The 23,208-nt window shown below is 40.1% G+C and overlaps 1 protein-coding gene across 1 annotated transcript in view; it reads left to right on the top strand.

The window, feature by feature from the left end:
* The first annotated feature begins 1,178 nt into the window (after positions 1-1,178).
* LGR6 (leucine rich repeat containing G protein-coupled receptor 6) overlaps positions 1,179-23,208 on the top strand; it is a 119,573-nt gene continuing 97,543 nt past the window's right edge. The window contains exons 1-3 of the mRNA XM_042464278.1: positions 1,179-1,228; positions 5,334-5,405; positions 18,438-18,509. Of these exons, the coding sequence (XP_042320212.1) occupies positions 1,179-1,228; positions 5,334-5,405; positions 18,438-18,509 (194 nt within the window). The remainder of the gene's footprint in view (positions 1,229-5,333; positions 5,406-18,437; positions 18,510-23,208) is intronic.

The raw sequence follows: 23,208 nt of genomic DNA, 5'->3' as shown, positions 1-23,208 counted from the left end.
AAGGGGCGGTGCTTCCGCACCCCCCTAACCCTAGTACGTATTCCATAAGTACAACATGGTGGCGCCCCTTCCATATGGGGCCGCCATGTTTACGTATCGGACGCATAGCGTCCAGACGTGTCGCGGCACCTATGACGTCACGAATGCAACAGGCCACCACCGTTGTTACATAAGCGCCGCACGGCATCCACATGTCGGCCCTGAGACTCAAAAAGAACACTTTTTTCTGGGTTCCTTTTCCTCCGCATGGTTTGGTGGCTGCGGCTTCCCTCAGGAGGAAATTAGGCCACCGGCAGGCTGGCCTTTTCAGGCAGTCTGTTCCATGTCATTGTTACATGCTCTGAAGTTCTGAATATTTCAAGCTAACCTGTCCATCAGTCTAGTACCACCTATTCCAGTTGACAGCAGCTCTCCAAACCCAAAAATGGAGTTCTCAGATCAAGACTGGCATCAAAGGTTGTCATTTTCTGGCAGCTGCTGAGACTTTACTCCCAAATTTTGTTGTGCACCACTCTTGTCATTTTCTCATCCATCTACTTAGAAAGACAAACAGTGAAATCCACAGGGAAATGCTACAGCCACCACTGCCTGCTCATTTGTCTGCTGTACAGTTCTGCAGATAGTATTGAAGACAGGAACCAGAAGCAGAGGGTGAGAGTATATACACAAACAGGAATTTTCTGCTGCACAAGGAGGCAAAATAAAATAAAATTATTAAAAATAAGTTCATATATATACTCTGAAAGGATGAGTTAACAATGACTAACCAAGAAACATATGTTGGGATTGTGGTGGATGGCTCAATGAAAGCATTAACCAAATGTGTGGCAACTGACGACAACAAATTCCATGCTAAGGATTATTAAGAATTTGTTTATACAAATCTGTGGTGCAACCACATGTGGAATCCTGTGTACATCTCTGGTCACCATATCTCTAAAAGGATTTTGCTGAGTAGGAGGGGATGCAGAAAGGGGAAAATAAAATAATCAAGAGGCTGGAAAAAAACTTTTCTATGTAAGGAAAATTTAGGTTGTTTGGGCCTTTTTAATTTAGATGAAACATAACTACTGGATAACTCTAAAAGGGAACATGATAGAGATGTACAAAAACAGACACAATGTAAGGAAAGTTATTTTCTCATAATATTAGAACCTGAAGGCATTTGGTGAAGCCAAATGGTACAAGATTCAGGACAGACCAAAGGAAGTATTTCTTCACGCAGCATGTAATTAAATCATGGAATTTGATGCCACAAGCTGCAATAACAGCCACCAAAAGATGGCTTTAAAGGGGGATTACACAAATTGATGGGGGATAAGATTATAATGGCTGCTAATCATTATAAATATATGCTGCCTGCAGTATCAGAGGCAGTATGCCACAAATATCAGTCACTTGGTAACAAAAGTGAAAGAGTTCTCTTTTCCTCATATGCTACTTATGAGTTTTCTGTAGACGACTTTTTGGCTGACATGGGAAACAAGACATTGTATTTATTCATTTATTTAGAATATTTATACCTGCTCTTCAGCCACAAAGGCACTCAGAGCAGCTTACAAATTTTTAATGCTGTACTAGATTGCCCTTTGGTCTGATCTAGCATAGACATTCTCATGTAATGATGAGACATCTGAACTAGTTGGTCCCATAAAGGGACCATTTTACCATCTTTGTGAGCCAAGTCATGCTTTACTTTTCTGACATGGAGACTAATATTAGCATCAAAGAAGGTTTGTAAAACATAATGTGCCTGTTAAAATGTCAGCCAAAAACCATTATATGAATCATCCTTCCAAACCGTAACCATACAACAAAAGAGAACACTTCAGTTTTCTACCAGAAACACTGAAACACCAACAAATCCCAAAAACTAAGAACCAATTCATATACATGCACTACATTTGATTTCTTGTCAAAGGTATGAATTGATTGCACCAGAAAGTATTATGTTTTGCATGATTCATGCATGCGAGTCATCACCTGACACTGCATTCATCAAATTATTCCATCTAAGAGCCTGCCTTAACTCTTTGAGAAGAATCAAAGGGAGCCCTGTGATCCTGCTTCCTTAGATACATAATGAAATTGACCTTGAGCAGCCTCACCTGAGGGGTTTATATACCTTATTTCATAACTGGCAAGACAGCACACCAAAACATACTAAAGGCAAGCTTATGTTCACTATGAGAAAATCAGATCCAAATGTTGCCCCACTCTCCTCTGCTTTTGGCTTTAGCAAGCACTAGCAAGTACATTTTTATACCTCTTATCAATTCACTTAAGCACTCCCTAAGCAGTTTAATATGCGTACGCCAATTGCCCCTAATAAGCTGGGTACTCATTTTAGCCACCTCAGAAGGATGCCAGGCTAAGCCGACCGTGAGCCCCTGGCTGCTATTGAACTCACAACCCTGTGGTTTGTGAGTGAGTTCCTAGAATACTGGCATTTAACCACTGCATAGTCAACATTCTGACCATATCTTTCTTTATTATTTCAAGTTCAGAGAAGGGTGACCAATATGGTAAGGGCGTAGAAAACATGTCCTTTGAGGAACGGCTGAGAGAACTGGGAATATTTGGTTGGAGAGGACTGAGAGGTGATATGATAGCCATTTTAATGTCTGAAGGGATGCTATGTTGAAGACTGAGCAAGCTTGTTTTCATTTGCTCCAAGAACAGGACACAAACCAATGGATATGAATTTCAAGAAAAGAGGTGCCACCAAAATATTAGGAAAAACTTCCTGGCAGTAAGAATTGTTCCACAGCAGAATAGACTGCCTCAGGGGGTTGTGAATTCTCTTTCTATGGAGATCTTTAAACAGAAGTTGGATGATTATCTCTTGGGTGTACTTTGATGATGTGCCTACATAGTAGGGCTTGGACATGGTGGCTGTTATAAAATATTTATAACTCAGTTTTCAATTTAGGATAAACGTTCCAAAGTCACTATTAGTGAAACTATTACAAATCAAACAAATTTAATACAGCATATTTAAAAAGGAAAATAACATAAAAGACCCTGGTCTCCCAGTGTTCTCCTCCAACATTCAAAGCACTACACCACACTGGTTCTTTAAAGAAAAACTATAATATTAAAGTTTTTGGGCAAACAAAAATTGTTGACCAAACAGAATGAGAAGGTTACCAGGTGCCTGAAAGTTAATCAGAGGGGCACCAGCTAAATCTCAAATAGCTTGCTAAGTAATTGGGGTGACACCATTCCAAAGATAGAACTCAAAGGTCAGTTTACAAAGAGAGGAGGTTATAATAGTGCAGTCTTATGTATATCTACCCCACAGTAAATCTCAGTAGGTTACATAGAGCTTATTCCTAAGCAAGCATGCATAGAATTGCAGCCTAAAATGGCCAGTGAGGCAGAGGAGTGATGGAGGAGCATCATGAGCTCACATTGCAACCTTGGAAGCTGAGAAAAATACCCCTAAGTTGTAATGTCCATGTTTCAATTAAACCATCAAAAAGGAGTGCAAGAGTAATGTCCATGTATCACTTAAATCATCAAAAGCAGGGGTGAACTGAGGGCAGCCTGAAACTTGATCCAACCCATTTTGAAGAGTAAGATCCTTGTTCCTCTCTTATGTGTGTGTGTGCGTGGGGGGGGGTCAATTTCTGGAAGCCTGTATGAGTGGTAGTCTTGTCATAAAATCAGAAGTAGAATTTCAGAAACCAGGATTTCCCTTTTCACATTCGGGGGCATTGTGTAGCCCATAGTGGCCCTGGGGGTGATATAAATTGCCCCTAAACCCTTTAAGGCTTTCACCTTTGAGCATATAAATTTGGCTGGTGGGAAAAAGCAGCCGGAGTTATGTTTGTGAGAAAGTTGTAGTTTTGCCAAGATACTGGCAGAGGCAGATTTTGCTGTTTGATGATAAACAGCGGGAATGCAATGGGGGTGGCACCATGTGCACAAAATGCTATTGTGACTCAGGAGGATACACAAGGCTAAATAGTCTGTGATTAATGATAGGGAACTGAAACCAGTGTTGACAGCTTTGCTGGCAGAGCTGCTTGCTCCTGTTGGCTTGTGGTGCAAGCATATGCATCTGACACACACCTAAAGCTCCTTCACCCAAAGGGCAAGGAGAACAAAACAAACTTTCCATGTATATGTCATTATATACATGAAAGTCCCCAGTGCTGACTCCAGAACTGCTCCCTGCCTTTCAAGTGTAATACCACCGCTGGCTGTACGCAGAGAGGTAAGTATCAGAGCACTACTTCTCATCCATGTGCTACCAAAAATGTGTTTGGTGGGAGTACAAATCCCAGAATCCCCCCAGCCAGACTAGCCATTGTCCAAAAAAAAGTAACTTCTCCAAGCTCTGTGCCCAGCCATATCATAATATTTAAACATGGAAGCTGCGATCCTGGGATTTAGCTTTTCTATAATCCCCTTGCAAGCCTTCTTTTGGCACTGTTTATCAAATTGTACATAAATGTACAATGATATGAATTTGTGCTTTAAGTAAAACAAAATAAAAATAAGCACCAGTTCCAGGAAGAGGAATAACACACTTGCATGTAGTGTCTAGATCAAAGGAAGTAATAGTGCCACTCTATTCTGCTTTGGTCAGCCCTCACCTGGAATACTGTGTCCGCTTCTGGGCACCACAGTTCAAGAAAGATAATGACAAGCTGGAGTGTGTCCAAAGGACAGCAGAACTGGAGTTCATCCACAAACGACAATCCCCTAACAATGGATTAAACAGGGACAATGGCTTCTTGACTCATTGCACACATTTCAACACTATCTGACCCCATCCTCAGGGGGGCGTCCTACACACGTCTATTTTCTTCACCTACAGGCTAGTTTCCATTGCCAGACTGGACCTAGCACTTCATACAGTGCTTTTGTTCACGAATGACCATTGTTAAAACTGGGCCTGCTACTTCATTTCCACACATATAGGCTATTTTACAAAGCTTTTGTTTACAAATGACTATCGTTAAGACTGGGTTCACCACTTCATTACACAAAGGATTTGGAATTTGCATTGACATTCCCTCTCACCAAGAGCATATACAGTAGTGGGAGAAGGGGCAGCGCATCTCAGGCACGCACACGCCACCATGCCACCACATGCACGAGCCCCATTCATTTAAAGGTGAGCTATAAATATGGCAAAACAAATAAAGTCTACCATAGCTTTATGCAGTTGTAGAAATTATTTCCTCCTGAAATGACTTTTGCTTCCCCCCACAAAACTGTATCTGATAAACAGGTGTGGCAAAATACTCCAAGTCATCACAAAAGTCCCTATTGGATTTTTTGTAGATATTGTCTTGACTTTCTATCTTTGTTTATTGCAGGCGCCTATCTGGAAATCAGCTCTCTAGGATCCCAAGGGAAGCATTTTCTGGCCTCTACAATTTAAAGATTTTGTAAGTTGCAATTTCTTCAGTGCAGCAGCTGCTGCTGTGCTACAGTGTTTACTCTAGACATGTATTTGAGTTCTTAGTTTTAGTTCATCAGCGATCTCCATGTACATGTAATTCTTATCATCTCTTGTGGTGTGTATATGTCAGGACTTACCTCAGAGACAAACATAACTATTATCACAGGGATGTTATTAAATATTCTTAGTATTAGTATTTGTCAAGCTGGCCTGTGGGGATTACCATCTGAAAAGATGAGAGATGTTCAGTTTTCTAAATAAATGTTGGGACCCTAATACTTCACTGGAATTCCATGGTTTCCACTTTTGTAAGTTTGGTTGCTTGCCTGATCTTCAGTCAACATATTTCAAGTTATTCCCTCTTTTCAGTTTTTTTTTAATTGTGAGTGGTTTAACCAAGTTGAACAAACTATTAAAAATTGTTCCTCTATTCCATCTGAGGCTCCAGTCCCCATTATAAAGTCAGCAGGAACTGAGACTTTTTGCTGTCATTCACTACCAGACTCTTTAAATGTCAGTTGCAGAAAGATTGAGCATAAAGATATTTCTACTGTATTTGTGCACCTTCAAATAATTTCTGACTTATGGAGACCCTAAGGTGGGGTATCATGGATTTTTCTTGACAATGATTCTTCAGAAGGGAGTTGCCTTTACCTTCCTTTGTGTTTGAGAGAATGTGACTTGCCCAAAGTCACCCAGCAGGTTTCCATGGCTGAGCAGGGATTCAAACCCTGGTTTCTAGAATCATAGTCCACTATAAATGCTAGACCATGCTGGCTCATCTCTCTACACCATGCTGGCTCATCTCAAACCACTATACCATGATGGCTTATCTCTTTACTATACAAAGAAAAAGTCCCTATGCTTCTTGCCATTGGTTTCAGTTGCATCCCACATAATCGCTAATAACATCTCTTGTGATCTCCTGACTTTCACTCTTGACTGCATTTGTAGCAGGAATGAATAGACCAGGGATGAATAGACAACAGCATCAGAGGAACCAGAGCAGTTCTAGTGTGTGTAGGGGTTACTGTGAAGTTGACATGTTCTGTTCTGAAGTGAAAGCTAGATATTGCAGCACCCAGGAGAGCTCCTAGTGCTCAAACAAATGCTGAGGCCAGAATAAACACTTTTGAACTTCATTCCTGAATCTCCATCTCAGATTCTAGCACTTCCTTTAAAAAGTAGAAAACCTTAAAGGGGCATGCCACTCCTCCATTTTTCTGATACTGGGGTCACCTTGGATCCTGGTGTCATAACTCAAATGGATTATAGATGCCTTGGTGATCTCTTTGCTGATCCAGTGTATCAGGAGGCCACATATAAGGGTCCAGGCTCAAAGGTACTGAAGGTCCCTGATATTAGGTTCAGGCTTGGTTATCTCTGGTTTCACAGTGATACTTGGCCCAGTGCCTCCTTCATTGATGCTACTGCTTCCTCAGCCTCTGAGTCCCCAGCTGTGCTCCATTGTATTGGCAAGAGCTCCTAATTTATCCTAGGCTGATATTTCCATTAAATCCAGCTGCTTCATAGGGTTTATGCTAATCCAGAATCAGTAAAGTGGCATTGAACATATGTAGCTACAAACCTGCCATCTCTCATTCTTTGTTGCAGCTCTGTCCCTGGTATTTGCCCTGCACTGAGACTTATAGAGCAGTCCTCCCAATACTGATCAGCTGAACTGGAGACTTCTTTCTCTGGTCACATGTGGTCACCATCTTAAGAAATGTATCACCAGATGGTAAAGCAGGATTATTTTTATTTGTCTCTATTTATTCATGACATTTCGTCATGAATGGTTCCTGTAGGTGTTTGTTTAGGTGCTCAGTTCTTCATCTTACCTCTTTCCAAGAGATATTTTACAATCCCTTCTCTCCTGCAATAAACATTTCAGTCCTGAGGGCATGTTTGCAACCCAACCACAATGTGAAATTGCCGTAGCTGACAAAGTTTATATGAAGCAAGCAGGTAGTAACCTGCTCCCAGGATTAGAGAGTGCAGTGCTGTTTACTAGGCCTTCTAAAGAATCCTGCCCTAAATCCCTGGGTTTAGAGATGAGTTGCTGCTTTATCCACAGTCTGCATTAGGCACAGAATCAAAGAAACCAAGAAAACCACAGCAAACCCACCCTGTTTCAACAAGGGCAACTCTATGCTCAGAGAACTCATGGGCTTTGAAAGCCTCTTTTCATCAGTTTACATTGGAGCACTTCCCATTGAAATAGCTTAAAATGCCAGAGGTATGCAGGTTTTACTGAAACTAAAATAACACCTCCTACAGGTGATAATGGTAGTGACAAAAACTATCACAGGCTTTGGAAAGAACCAGTGCTTATGTGTTTCTCCTAATGCTGGAAGGCATACTATCCAAGGGGGATAATAAGGATGAAATATCATGCTGGGAAATCCTCCAAAGGTCTCCTGTGGGCAAGTGATGGAGAAGAAATCAAGTTTCATCCCATTTGAGGACATGCAAATTAGGCATCTGTTTCAATAAAAAGATTAACCAGAGGTAGCTTTCACCTCAAGGTGAGAGATTCATAATTTGAAGAATAGTAAGTATGCATAATAATTAACCAATTTTAGTTACTATTTACTAATAATTAAGATGCAAAAGGGATCATATTTCCAAAGAAATATCTGGGTGATACTCATTATGGGTTTTCATCATTCAAATAGTCTGAACATCCTTTACCTTGCTTCATGAATGATCAGGATTATTGTGAGATCAAGATCCTATTTAACAGGAGGAGAAAACTTTGCCACTCTGTTTCTGTGGACAAAAGCAACGGCCACAGAAGCAGAAAGAGGGAAAGAGAGAGAGGACTTGCAGACCATTCTGGGGATGTTCTGAAGTACGTTCCAGATGTGGCATGGACATAGGAGTGTGCCCATGTCCTGATGCGCTGCATGAATTGAGAAAAGTTTCACATAAGGGGGTATTGGATATCTCTTTACGCAGGTGTCTAGTACATTGGCATAAACAGGAATTACACCAGTATAACTATCCAAGAGGATTACAGCTAAGATGTGCTATCAAAAGGACTGTATTCTCCTTGGGAGAGTTCATTGCCCAGCTAGGAAAATAAGAAGTTACTTTTTGTTTATGCCCAAGGCTCACTGGGGTATGATATGAAGGAACTGCAGCATGGTTATCCTTGGATCAAAAGATGTTGCCGTGTTGCTTATGTTGTTTATATTTTTATTATTTCATTTATGCTGAGTTCAGTTAACATCATATTAAATTAAGATGAATTTAAAAAACTAAAGCCATATCAACAGAAACAATAAAGTAGAAATAGCCAGCCAACTCATAAAATTGCCTGCCTCTCTCTCTCTCTCTCTCTCTCTCTCTCTATATATATATATATATATATATATATATATGAATATTTGTACTTGAAGCCAAAAATTAAAATGATGTCTGTGTTGAAGTAAAGTGGAACATGTTTTTGCAACAGGCTGGAGGATGCAGTCAGGGAAATAGCACCCCTTCTTCATTCTAATGCCTGAAGCCAACTGGAAGTGATAGGACAGAGACAAATGTCACTGGGGACTTGTTAGAATGGAACTTGAAAATCCACCAGAAAATAGTTGTGGAAAAACTTGTGCTTTCATCAGACCCAATGTGCTCCAAGAAAGAATGCAAATTAAAATCTAGAAAACTGAGTGTAGCTCCAGCATGTAACAACTTCTAACACAGTTCTTTCATTGAGCTGTCCTGCACTTTTGGGTGCCCTTCCCTCACCTACTCACCTTAAATTTGAACAATAAGGGTTCAAGCTGCCCAGAACACCTAGTTTAAATGCAAGAACTAGGCTTGAAACATGTGATATGAAAAACACTAATAAAAATTATATATATATATATATATATAGAGAGAGAGAGAGAGAGAGAGAGAGAGAGAGAGAGAAACATGTGATATGCAGGATTATATTTTTAAAAATCAGGTTTGAATCATGTCTAATAGCCAACTAGCCATCTGTCCTGAAAGTTCTCTTTGCTATTATACTCATTTCTGAACAGGTTTATTACTTGGTACTAGAGAAAGGGCACTCTACACATGGCCAAAGGCACTTCTCGTCCTTACTAATTCACATCTTCCAGGACTCATTTTGCTATTGTAAAGAGATTCAAGACCTGCAATCTCAAAACAATATTATTATTAGCCTACTTATATATATATACTGTACAATGCAAAGAAGGTATTTCGAGTCAGAAAAGGTGACATCTAGATGGGCTTCTACAGTTTGGATTGTAGTGGAATACAATCAGTCAGTATCTTCAAGAACTCCAGAACTGATTCCCATAAAGGCAACTATAGTCACCCCTCTGTTTCCGCAGGGAATCTGTCTCCACCCCCGCCCCCCCCCCCCGCAAAAACAAAAACTTGCATATATTCAAGCCCCATTGGCTTGAATGATGGGCATGCGTGCCATTTTAGCCAATGGGGCTTGCCTCTCCATGAGTAATTGAGACCGTGGACTTCAAATCTGCGAAAATGGAGGGGCGACTAAAGTTAATAAATAAGACATCACTTTCTGGTTAATGGTTCCTGAGTTCTGTCAATTCAGAGAAGTTTGCAATTACTAGATAATGCTGGTCAAGTACACTCTTCAGTACAAATAAGACAGGTATGTTATAGAAACTTCATTATCACAGTGTAGAAAGTGTTTGAATTTTTTTGTACAATGTTAAGAAAATAATAAAACTAACAATGATGCTCAATGATAAATCAGAGTAACAATTTCAAAGGAAATGGGAAAAAATCAACAATGTTTGGGACCTAGCCTAAAAGGGCAAGGAACCCTATTTAGACATATATAAGGACCAGCAATATTGAAAGGAAGATGTACAAGAATGATACTAAAATTAGAGATAAATATGAAACAATGATGTATTTATAACTAACAACATATATATTGTACAAAGAAGAATACATTAATTTTTAAAAAAGAATATATATATATATATATATATATATATATATGTAACAAATGTAAAGGTGGGGAAGCTTTGAATGGAAAGGTGAAATCAGCTTCCTCTGGCATAGTTGTTAAATTTCTTTTTTAAGTGAACTTGCTTTTACTCTTCTCTGCTACAACCATAAGATGATACCTGAGTTCTTAGTGATGAAGGAAGAGAAAACTCTGAATATTATAAGAATGTTGTATTCTAATAAAATAAAAAAGAAGAAACAAAAGAAAACTGAAGGACTTCAGAGTTACTGAGAAGGGACCAAAAGAAAATCATATTTATAGATTGTGTTGACTGAGTTTACTGAAGTTGGGTCTAAACAACAGGTACAGTGGGTTTACTCAAGTTGAGTCTAAACAACAGGATTCAGGACTACTCTTCCCATTGTCCTCTTTACTCTTTCCTTCTCATAAAGAGTAAGGAGGACAATGGGAAGAGTAGTCCTGAATCCTGTTGTTTAGACTCAACTTGAGTAAACCCACTGTACCTGTTGTTTAGACCCAACTTCAGTAAACCCACTGGATCAGTTGGTGAAGGCAGAGTTAATAGATAGGTCAATCCTATTAAATTAACATGTCTGTTCTAGTTGGGGCTAACAATAGGTCTGAGGCCAAGGGTTGATTTACACTCTGCTGTGAATCACATTCACCAATATTCTATACCACCACCCCTTTTCTTTCTCATTCATTTCAGCAGTAGTGGGACTTAAAATTAAGTTCATTTTATGTGACCAAAATATTCACATCAAACCTTTAGGCTGAACATTCCATACAAAATTTTCAGCATGGGAAAAGATTTAAATGTGTCCTCCATCACATATAATTTATTCTTCATATACATCCAGTGTCATCTCAGTGGTTCACCATGCAAACCCATTCACCCCCATATTTTAAAAGTGCCAGTTTTGAAGGAACCCAGGTATCCTGCTGAACATGCTGCTGTAGTAATTTTTTCCCTGTAAACACACAGTCAGGGGGATATATTGTTTGGAGATGACTACAACTAGAGACAATTACCACAGAAAACTGCAAACTCATCTCCTAAACTGATGAACAGCATTAGATGGAATCTTTTGCATGAGAAGAATTATAATGATGTTTGGACAGTGAAGCTGCAGCAACATCTCTTTCGCTAAAGGGGAGCAGAAAGAAAGTGCAACTCAGGCAGAATGGTAGAGAAGCATGACAACTCTGGGTGTAAGATGAGAATGTTTTTATTACAGAAGGCATGTAAGGAAGGAGTCACTGAGATAGGATTCACAGAGTGCCAGTCAATTAGACTGGAGAAGCTGCTTTAGATGTGGGGGCTGTGTGGGAAAGCATTCCTATGACTAAATGAATAGCTTTCCCCCAGAAGGCATGGGGAAGCACATGAATCGATGCTGTCTCTTTAAATCTCTCCCTGGAGTGGCGGATGAGCAGCCCTTGATCTATACTGTACCTCTCTCCCTTTCATCTTGCTCAATCATTAAAACCAAAGAGAGTGAATAATCACACAGAGGTATTCTCAGAGAGAAGTGATCATCTCCAGAGCCCTGCCCCAGTTCTATTGCACATACACAAACACACACATACAAACCAAGGCACACAACACAAGGAACAGCACCCCTAGCCCCACTGAAGTCCTTCCTGTCATATACATGTGCCATATGAACCCAAATGCAAGAGATGGTACCAGTCATCGAAGAATGGTAGATAGAGGCAGCCTATGTTTCTCAACCCTTTCCTTTGAATCGGGGAGAGTGCAGCTCTGTCCAGGCTGAATGTCACTCATCTGAATGGAGGAACCACCTACTAATAATGACTAACTTGGCTGGAATGTGTTTCAGTTTGTTAACCCTCATCCATATGGTTCCTGTAGTGAAGCACAGCAGGTGATGCATTAGAGAGCCAGTGAGGTGTATTGATTTGACTCTGGACTCTGGAAGACCAGATAGATGTTAAATTGACTCTGGAAGACCAGATGATCAGCTATGGAAATCCACTGGGTGACCTTGGGCAGATCAGCCTAAGAAGAAGGCAATAGGAACCCTCCTTTAAATAAGTCTTACCAAGAAAATTGTGAGATTTCCAGCAGTCAGAGCCAAGTTGAAGGCACAGAAAAATAAGAAGTGAAGTGTTGATCCAGCATACCTTTTGCCTTAGTAGGAGCAAATGGAAAGGAAAAATGGAAACATGATGACTTTCCCACATGATCATATCTGACTTCCTGCATTATTGACTATCTGGGACATGCCAAACTGGAAAGCAAAACATGGGTTTAAAGTCATTAAACTATTTTCATTTCCTGCAGCTCCTGCAACCCACCTTTTGAGAAACATGGAGCAAGAAATTGCTAATTTCCTGTAGAAGGGATTATTCTTTCTATCCTTCATGGAATCTCCTATGTTGCTATTAATAAGGCTTAAGTTAGGCACCATCCCTTTGGTCTTTTGACTGAAAGTCTTCATTGACTTTGTTTCTGGCTTCTTGCCCACCAGCTTGAATCACAGAGAGGGAACTTGTCTGATGTCCCACCCCCATGAATACTTTTGACAAAGGCATATATTGAAAGTGTTCAGTTACCTGTCAAAGAATTTGTTAAGTTTATTTGTATTGTATGCATTTACCTTCTGGGCAGTGGTGGTGGTGGTGATGATGATGATGTTATCACATGCAACAACTATGTTTTTATGAGTTATAAAAACCACTGTATGGTGCATTTTAGGATGCATTTATAGCAGGATGTTCCAGCAGGTGCTTCTTATATTCTATAAATAACAGATCTCTGAAACTACATTTTCCCCTCAGTTTGTATGTTCTTTAATTTGAGAAGTGGTGGCTTTTTTGTCCTCTGTTGTTGTTTTTTACAAAGAGGAGGAAGAAAGCCAGCATCCTGCAGACCAGCACAGTCCACGTTGTGCTTTCGGTGTTTACTTGGGTAAATGCAAACGCCTATCATTAGTGTGAGATGTTTACTAAAAGAAGTAAGACTGGCAGGCTACTCCCAGAGTAAACTGCACCATGTCCACTGAACCCTATGATTAGAGCCATTGTTCCAGAACAAGAGGGAAGAACTGCCTGGCCCCACACAGTGTAACTTACTTCTCCCTTTTGTCTGTGATGGCTGTCACTCTGGCTGCTCTTCCGATGCTGCAAGTGTATACAGATGGTGCAATAAGAAAATATGGGCAAGTGGCAAGGCTGGTTAATTGTATCTTCTTTCTTTTCTCCCCATTTACCAGAGGAAACTCTTATTGTGGTTGCAGCAGCCCAAATACTGTGCACTTTTACAAGAAGGTTTGGTTGAAATGTTGCCACAACATATCAGACTTTGCTTGTTGTAAGATCTTTCATTTCACTGTCCCCCTTTCCGTTGTGTTTCACAACCACCTATGAATGAGGTGGTCAGGTGGACAGCATTGTGAAGTTTCAAATCACATGCTGTGATGATTCCAAGTAATAAGATTTATTATTATTATTATTATTATTATTATTATTCCTGAGCTTTACATTTCAAAATGTTAAACTGGACGCTGTTAATAATTCTTGTTATAAAGCATATTCATAACGTAGGGATTTTCAACTATATTATTGGATAGGCCTTGAAGACTTTAGTGTTTGTAATACCAGGCAGATCAAGGAGAGTATGTCTGTCATGATTTTCCTATCCGGAAGAGCTACACAGAAAGTTGGCTGTGGGCTTATCCAGAAAAGGGGGGGGGGGGGGTCCTGGAAGTAGTGAGACTTTTTTGTTTTTCTTATTTCTTTTTTTTAAAAAATTTACCTGCATATTCATGGCTTTGCATCTAAACTTTTTTTTGAAATTTTCCCTCCCCCCCCCCCCCCAATGTTCTTCCTCCTTTCCTATCACTGATCATGTGTCACATCTAGACTCATTTTGTTATCTTCTGGTATTTGAATTTCACCAATTTCCACTGAGCCCTTTTTAATTATTATTTGAGAGTTATAGTCAAAATGTTAGGGGCTTTAGCAATATTACACTAGTTAAACATTAGGATAACTTTATTTTAGTGCTAGCATTCTTCTTTCCCTAGCTTTATATCTGTTGAACTGGGTTCTGTGGAGGGAAATGCTGTGTTTCTTGGGGTTAATTATAACTGGAGTGGGAATGAAGAATTCTTGATAATGCAGGGAGTTCCCTGGGAATATTTCAGGATGGGGAAAAATTTGGATTTATATAGAATGTCTTTTTAAGTTAGCCACATGTCAAGAGATTTCCATCTGCCCATACATGTCTCTTGCAGTGAAACCCTGGAATTTTCCTATACATCTTCTTTTTAATCTTCCCCCATACTCGTAATAGAGATCTCTTAATTGTATGATGAGCAAATTCATTATGAACCTCTGCTTTATCATACCAGACGTATGTGTGCCACCTGAATCTATTATGAAACCTTCTCCATTCGGGAACTTAGAATTCTCAAGGGTGATCCATTCCATGATCCAATTTAATACATTCGCTTGGTAATATAGGTTCAGGTCAGGCACCCTTCCCTCCCCCTCCTCTTTTTGTGGTGTTATGGTCTTCCAATTAACTTGTGGCTTTTTATTGTTCCAAATAAAGTTTTTTATATCCTTCCTCCATTCTTTCAGAGGGTTATAGCTGTTCAAATTTGTATAGTTTGAAATAAAAAGTTCATTTTGGGCAAGACCATCATTTTGATAGCTTCTATTAGACCGGATAGTGAAAACTGTAATTTATTCCAGGTAGCTAAGTCTTTTTTCATTGCCTTCCATTTAACTGTATAATTGTTATCAAAGAGATCTGTATTTTTATTTGTCGGCCATATTCCTAGGCATTTAACCTTCTTTTTAATCTGACATTCTGATATTTTTTTCCATCAGCCACTCCTCTTTCGCCAATAGATTTTTTGTTATAATCGATGTCTTGCTCCTGTTGATTTTAAAGTCAGATATTTTCCCAAAATCATCTATGATGTTAAATAATTTCTCAATTTGATTACAAGGTTCATCCAAAATAATGACAAGTGAAGGCCTTCAATTAGTATTCAAATCCTTTAATCTTTGTACCACTAATTTCTTTTTCCATCCTTATTTTGTTCACCAGAACTTCTAAAACAGTTATAAAAAACAAAGGGGAAAGGGGACAACCCTGTCAGGTTCCTTTTAATATTTCAAACTTCTTTGTCTTTTTCCCATTTACAATTAGTTGTGCCTGTTGATTTTCATATATCTTTTTAACACAAGTGACAAAGTTGTCCTTGACTAGCATTCTCTTCAGTATTTCCAGCATTCAAGTCCAATTAACACATCTGGCAGATGCATGATTTTTTTTTATATCACAAAGAATGGCTGGTATCTTGTTAGTGAAACAGGTACAGGTACAGAGATACATGCTTTACCTTTGTACATATCCTACCTGAGTGGGAAGCAAGAAGCTATTCCTTAGCCCAGCCTTTCTCAAACTTTCACCATGTAGAAACCTCTGAATGAATTTTCAGGTCTCAGGGAACCCCTGCGTAAAAATCATTAGATCTATAGCTCAAAAAGAAGAAGAATAAGAAGCTCGCCCCCTCCACCCCAAATCACAAACTCTTGCAGAGAACCTTGGTTGAAAAACCTTGCTGTTGGCTCTTACACCCCTTCCAAAATCATCACCACTCCTAGCAAGGTCTTTTGGGGCTTTTATATCCCTGCTGTAAGGGAGCAGGGAAAGGATAAAATGACTGGACAGCAGGAATAGCTTCCCATTCCCCTGCAGTCTACTGGAGAGGGAGGCAAATTAACATTTACAAACAGTAGTAGTAGTAGTAGTAATAATAATAATAATAATAATAATAATAATAATAATTTATTTATATTCTTCCTTGTCCCAGGGGAATCAAGGCAGATTACAACAATAAAACATCAAGAACAAAACTACAAAATAATTACAATATAAAATAAAATAATTATAAAATTATTGTAATGTTTCTGTAACAGTAATGATTACAAACATGCAAAAGCATGAAGGCATCCTGAGAAATTCAGTGCCCTGTTCCTAATAAAGGGGCTTGTGGCCTCACAAAGGATTTGAGGCAAACTAATAATAATAATAAAATTTTATTTGTATCCTGCCCCTCTGAGAACAATCGGGATGGCTAACAAATTAAAAATACATCACATATAAAATCCCTGGTGCCTTCCCCTCCTTAAAAAAGTATTAAATCCAATGCAGAATTTAAAAACAAACAAACAAAAAAGCATACAAGTTAAAAATTGACCAGAAGGTCAACAACATCAGTCAGCAAACAATCAATGGGAGCGACAGTATCTTATTCCCAGACGTTTTTCTGATGCCGGGTTCTCTATTTTGGGAAGGCCTGCTGGAAGAGATCCATCTTAACAGCCCTTTTAAAGCTGTCTAAGGATGTAAGTAGACGGATCTCATCCGGCAGGCCATTCCACAGTCTGGAACTTGTCTTGCTAATGGAATGTAAAGTTTATTTCCTGGACTGAGTATCACAGTACTTACATGACCAAAAGGAGGAGAGGCCCACCTGCATGAATACTCTTCCATATCATCTGAACCGAGAACAACCACAACATAGAATCATAGAAGAGACCACAAGGGCCATCCAGTCCAACCCACTGCCATGCAGGAAATCCAAATCAAAGCATCCCCGACAGATGGCCATCCAGCCTCTGTTAACAACTTCCCAAGGAGGGAGACTCCACTACCTCTGACGGGCGTGTGTTCCATACTGTCGAAACAGGCCCTTACTGTCAGGAAGTTTCTCCTAGTTGAGTGGATCTCTTTTCCTGGAGCTTGCATCCATTGTTCCGGGTCCTGTTCTCTGGAAGCAGAGAAAAACAAGCTTGCTCCCTCCTCAATATGACATCCCTTCAACAATACTTAAAAACAGGGCTATCATGTCAACTCTTAACCTTCTTTCTCCAGGGCTAAACATGCCCGGCGCGCCTAAGGCGTTCCTCATAGGGCATGGTTTCCAGACCATTCACCATTTAGTCACCCTCCTTTGGACACACTCCAGTTTCTCAACGTCTTTTTCTTGACCAAATGCAGAGCTTTGACTAACCTCACTCAATTTTGTCTCTTTCTTTCTCCTTTATTTTAAACACCTTTGCCTGATGAAGAGCAAATGGAGTTTTGAAGGTCATAATGTGCATTTTGAGTCTGCCGTTAAAATTATCACAGTTTTGTGATTTGGGATGATACTGTACTTTGTTATAGGGCCCACACAGGTACCTCTGTATAGTTTACAACAGTAGGTTATTTTGTAGAAGCTCTTCCTTGGTATACCACTGCCTTCAGAGTTAGGTGTTTCAAAGCTCTGCATGATCCAAGTGGGTATATGCATTCTTATTGCAGAAGTTACATTTTCTTGCAATGATAGGAGCAGCTAAAACGAATGAGTGGTTTTATCACACTATACTCTTAAAGTGCTACTCATTCCACTTTGACTCCTCTAGCTGCCTCCTGTTGCATTCTGGGATTTGCCGTTTTAAGGAGGGGTATTTGAGATTCTCAGGCAGATCTGCCTGCGAATTCCTAATACCCCTCCTTTAAAAAACTGCAAATCCCAGAATGCAACAGGAGGCAGCTCGAGCAGTCAAAGTGGGATAGTAGCATTATAGAGTATTGTGTGATAAACATCAGTGTCTTCACTTTGTCTGTTGTAGGGCTGGTCCTCCAGATGGCCTCTTCCCTGCACTCAGTCATGCACAGATGCCCCCAGACAGTAACTTAGATATAGATAAAACATAAAGAGATGCTGCCAGGGAATGCTGAGAAACCCAGGTGCACTTGTAGAAGACTTAACACTGCAAAAGTGCCTTGTGAGTCAATTTTACATTTCTGCCTGATGCATTTCACAATTTATGTTAGCCCGGAAATCTGTGTTGTCAGAACACACGAACCTGGAAATATTATTTCCTGTCCTATATTATTCAGCACTATGGCACTTATTAACAGACAGTTTAGTTCTTCAGATAGTATCTGTATTCTAAAATCCTGTATGAGGAAAAATGACTGTGTATTCCATAGTGTTTACCTCTCTCTCTTTCCCCAAATTATAGGATGTTACAGAACAATCAGCTAAGTCGGATTCCAGCAGAGGCTTTGCGGGATCTTCCAAACCTCCAATCACTGTAAGTTCTTATGGACTGTCATTGCAAGCTGTGGAAACTCTTAAGCAAGTGATTTTCAGCATTTGGGTAGAAATCCAGTAGTATAGTCCTAGGAATGTGAAGGGCATTCTTTCAACCCCATATGACATAAGATACCTGAAATTTTTGAAACTGGAGGTTGGTTTTCCCACAATTACACATTTTTGTAAAGGCTTTTTGAAGGCAGCCTTGTCTTGTAGCACCTTGGTATTGGCTGCCTCTCCTTATCATAATCCCTTTCTGCATAGTTTTGCTCCATTCCCTTCTTTGAAAAAGGAAAACAATGCTGTATTTGAGTTGTAGGAAGTTCAAAATAAGGACTGGGGAGGGGACATTAGGTAAAGTTATCACTGATTTCTGTTCCAGATTTCTCTAACATATGGAGTAGAATTTGGATAAGAAATCATAAATGTAATTATTTGTGGACTATAGACAATTTCAGATGAAGCATAAATAGTTTATAAAGAAATAAATTACCTATCTGTATGGAGCACAATCACACAATATAAGAACACAGTAATGAACACACAACAATCACTGGTATTTTGTTAGATAGTAACCTGTTTGTTTTAGAATAAATTTAGAATTTAGAATAAATTTTCAAATATATTCCACACCATAGCATTCCCATGTCAGCATATGTTAAAGCAGAATTTTTTTTAAATCCAATATAAAATAAACAAAAACACAGTGTATTTAAAACAACCATAAAGCTTACAGTAATTAAAATCTGAGGCATAATATCATAAAATGCACTGTTCTCACTGTCATGAAATGCTAGAGGAATTCTGAGTCAACAACCAGATTGGTGTAAGAGAAACCTGTCCAGCAGATATTCAAGCACAAGATCCAGAGCAAATGGTGGGTTATTTAAAAGTGGGTTAAGGGAGGGATGGCCCAGATTTTCTGCAGGAGTACCCTTCCCACATGTGGTCAGTCCACAGCCAAATTGGTCCTTTGGACCTGAGTCATCTGTACAGGGTGAAGTGAGGGTCAGAGGGACCAGCAGCAAATGGCCCATATGGGCAGGCCCCTAATCTCTGGCATATCTCTCTGATATCAACTTTAGTAAGACAGGAAGCAAAAGAGGAGCATTAATTTAATATAGTTGAAAAGTTAGCATTTAAACATACATTCTGAACACAAAATCATAGAGCTGAAAGGGCTGCCATTGACCACTGAGGCCAACCCCCACATAGACACGTACACCTAATGCAGAAACTCCAGTTATATACATATATCTGGGTTTCCTGTGTTGTTATTAACTAAGAGAAAGTTTCAGTTAGAGGAAGAGCTCAACACTTCTGTTATTCACCATGTTGAGAGGGAAGAAAAAGGAGAAAGAGGAGAGAAAGAAATCTCTGGATCGCAGGCACATGGGAGTTCCTGAAGCCACATGGTATAGTTGCTAGATGCACTGATTATTGATGACAATGCATTTCAATCTGTCGCTGAGCAAATGGGGAAAGTTTGAGAGACAGTGTGAAATAGAATAGAGGCATGACTAAAGCGATAGATTGTTCTAATAGCAAGTAGGAAAGGGTGTGTGGAAAGAATGCTTTACTGGAACAGTATTTTGCTCTCGCTGCGCCAAGAGCCAGCATAGTGTAGTTGCTTAAGTGTTGGACTAGGAATCTGGGAGACTAACTTCAAATCCTCACTCAGCCACAGAAACCCAGTGGGTAACCTTGGGCAAGTTACATTCTCTTAGCCTCAGAGGAAGGCAAACCCTATCTGAACAAATCTCTGGGATAATCTTGGAGTCTACATAGTATATCTCATTGGAATATTTAATCATTTAAGAAGCAACCTGACAATATTCCATAATTCCTTCAAAACTGAACTGACAATACACACAACCTGTCCACCTGCCCCTCCAAAACAACATTGTTTCAATGTTGAACAAATGTGGCCTCCCAGAGGCTTAAGAACAACAGTTCCCATAGAACTGTTAGAACTGCTGGCCAAATATATATATATAGAGAGAGAGAAAGAGCAAAGTAGCCCAGTTTGGTTTAATAACTCCTGTTAGAGTCATACTAGAGGAAATCATTCTTTAATGTTGTTCCATGGTAATCCACTTTGATTCATTAGCCTCCACTGAATGCTGACCCAGCCTGGTGTAGTGTTCTGCATGTTGAACTAGGATTCCAGAACAAACAGGGCTGAATTCCTGCTCATTTGAATGGGGCTCATGCACGCAGCGGTGCAGTGGTGGTGCACGCACCACAGGCACACACCCCATTCATTCGAATGGGACGCATCACACCTTGCGCCACATGCACTCCCGCACGGCTCTACATGAGTTTGAGCGTATGCTCAAATCCACATATGATGCAGGTGCACTGTACACACAAATAAAAATGCTGTCTGGAATATATAAACGTGATCTTGAAAGATTTGAAATATAATGACAGATAGCTTGTCTGATTTCATGTCAAGTCATTTTCATTAATACATTAGTAATCTAATGCCTCTGTGAATCCTATTGCAAACAGCTCTCCTTGTAATTTCCTTTTCCCATACCTCTATGGTTAAAACCACCCAACCTAAAAATGGTTTTATATTTTAGCTGTGGGAAGTTTGCTGCCTCTGAGGATGGCTAGGTCATGAAGAAACTCAGCAAATTAGTTTTTGAGTCATTTTGATTTCTGAAGGGGGCATGTGCTTGATGCAGGAACTGGTTTCTCAAAGCAAATGGTGCTGCCTATTTGAAGATGAAATCTTATTCATTTTCTTGCATGAACTCTTAAAAAGCAACTCTTAAAAAGCAATATGAAGGAAGTGATTCTGAGCTTTCTTTTCCAGTCGTGTGGTCTGGATAGCATCCAAGCATATGACACATCTACTTTTCCCATCAAATTATTATCTGAAATGTGATGGCTGAAATTGAATGTTTAACACTGCCAGGATATGGGGAGCCTTTAATTTATTCCGCTGCAGAAGGGACAGAGAACCGATGGACCTTCAGATGTTGCAGTGTTTTATACAGACAGTCCCTTACTATTGCTGACTGGAACTAGTGTGAGGTGCAGGACCAAACGTTTAGATGGCCAAAGGTTTTTTTTCACTCTTGTACTAAAGTGTATTAACATGAGCAGTGCCACCCTGTACAATGGATAGGGCAAACAGTAATCATAAAAATCCAAACTAGCACTACTCAGGATTCTGTATAATAGTATGGTGGCAATAGCAATCACAATGAGGTGGGGTTCTCCAGTCTTTGTTTCCATGTAGTCTAGTACTGTAGTAGCCATCTTCTGTAGCCATCAGCTGCACACAAGGCTGATATTCAATACTGCAGTTATGCATTTGTAATTTAGGACTTTATCATATGGAGGCAAATTGGTTAGATCCTGTGCAGAAATGGGATTTTAAAATCTGCTTTTGCAGATTGTATTTCAAATGCATTGACAAAAGTAAATAACACCTGAACGTAAAAAGGAACGGGTTTTGTGACTCTACGTTCAGATTACTGTCATGTTATTTCTCACTTATGCAGACATTGTCTGAAAAACTGTCTGCTTCTGTGGATTATTTCTAATTTGTGTTTGGGTTAACCCTGAATGGCGTGTGAAAAATAACCCACTTTTGTGGGGGGGGGGGTCACTTTAATACAAATTTTTGCATGGGATCTGTCCCATGTGATAAACTTCCTAGAATTATGGAGCTACATAAATGCTAAGGCCACCTTAAGATCCAGCTGCTGGATCAGGCAAAGGATGTCTGTTCAGTTTCTAATCAGGGTGCAATGAGGATGTTTCTTCCTCCTCTCTCACCATCAACCAAGCATGTAACAATCAGAAACAGGACCCCTCTCAAAAGTCCTTGTTGGAGCCCCACTCACTGGTGGGAGGGAGGTGGAAACATTGTCCTTTTTAAGGTGGGCTGCGGGGTATCCAATTAAAAGGCATTACTTATTTATGCTGGCATAACTTAAGTAGCTGACCTAAGATTCTACTAGTCAAGGGAAAGTGTCAATGCTAAATTGACTGCTCTGAGGAGAGTAAAGTCTAATACAGGCGTCGGCAACCTACGGCCTGCGGGCCTGATCCGGCCCGCTGAGGCCTTCCTGCCGGCCCCTGCGCAGTCCTGCCGCCGATTGCCCCCATTTTTGCACCGCTATGGCGCCATTTTGTTTTTCAAAATGGCGGCCGAAGTCTTGCGTGACCTCAGGATGGCAAAGGTCACGTGAGACTTGGCTGCCATTTTGAAAAACAAAATGGCGTCGGCCCTCTAGGAGGCCTGGTGCAGCCCCTAGAGCACTCCAACAGGGCTCCAGGGGCTGCAGCAGGCCTGCAGCGGGCTCCACCTCGCCCTCCACCCTCCTCCTCCTCCTCCCTAAGAGCGGGGAAAGGAGGAGGAGGCAGAAGGAGTACAGAGCGAGGGAGAAAGGGAGCCAGGGAGCCAGGGAGCCAGAGCCGCAGCCACAGCTGCAGCCACAGCGAGGTGAGAGGTTGGTTCATTGGGGGAGGGGCTTAGCTGAAGCTACACCAACTACTTGTGGCTTTCTGGGTTCAAACAGTGCATTCTTTCTGCCTGTTATTTTGAATTGCATTTTAGTAATTTCCATGCTTGTAACATTATTATTATTATTATTATTATTATTATTATTATTACTACTACTACTACTACTACTACTTGCCCTGGGTGTTCTATGTGCAAAATCCCCTCTCAGCAC

The sequence above is a fragment of the Sceloporus undulatus genome, chromosome 4 (assembly GCF_019175285.1).
Source record: "Sceloporus undulatus isolate JIND9_A2432 ecotype Alabama chromosome 4, SceUnd_v1.1, whole genome shotgun sequence".
In the NCBI taxonomy this organism is placed as follows: Eukaryota; Metazoa; Chordata; class Lepidosauria; order Squamata; family Phrynosomatidae; genus Sceloporus; species Sceloporus undulatus.
This window is presented reverse-complemented; position numbering and strand designations above follow the sequence as displayed.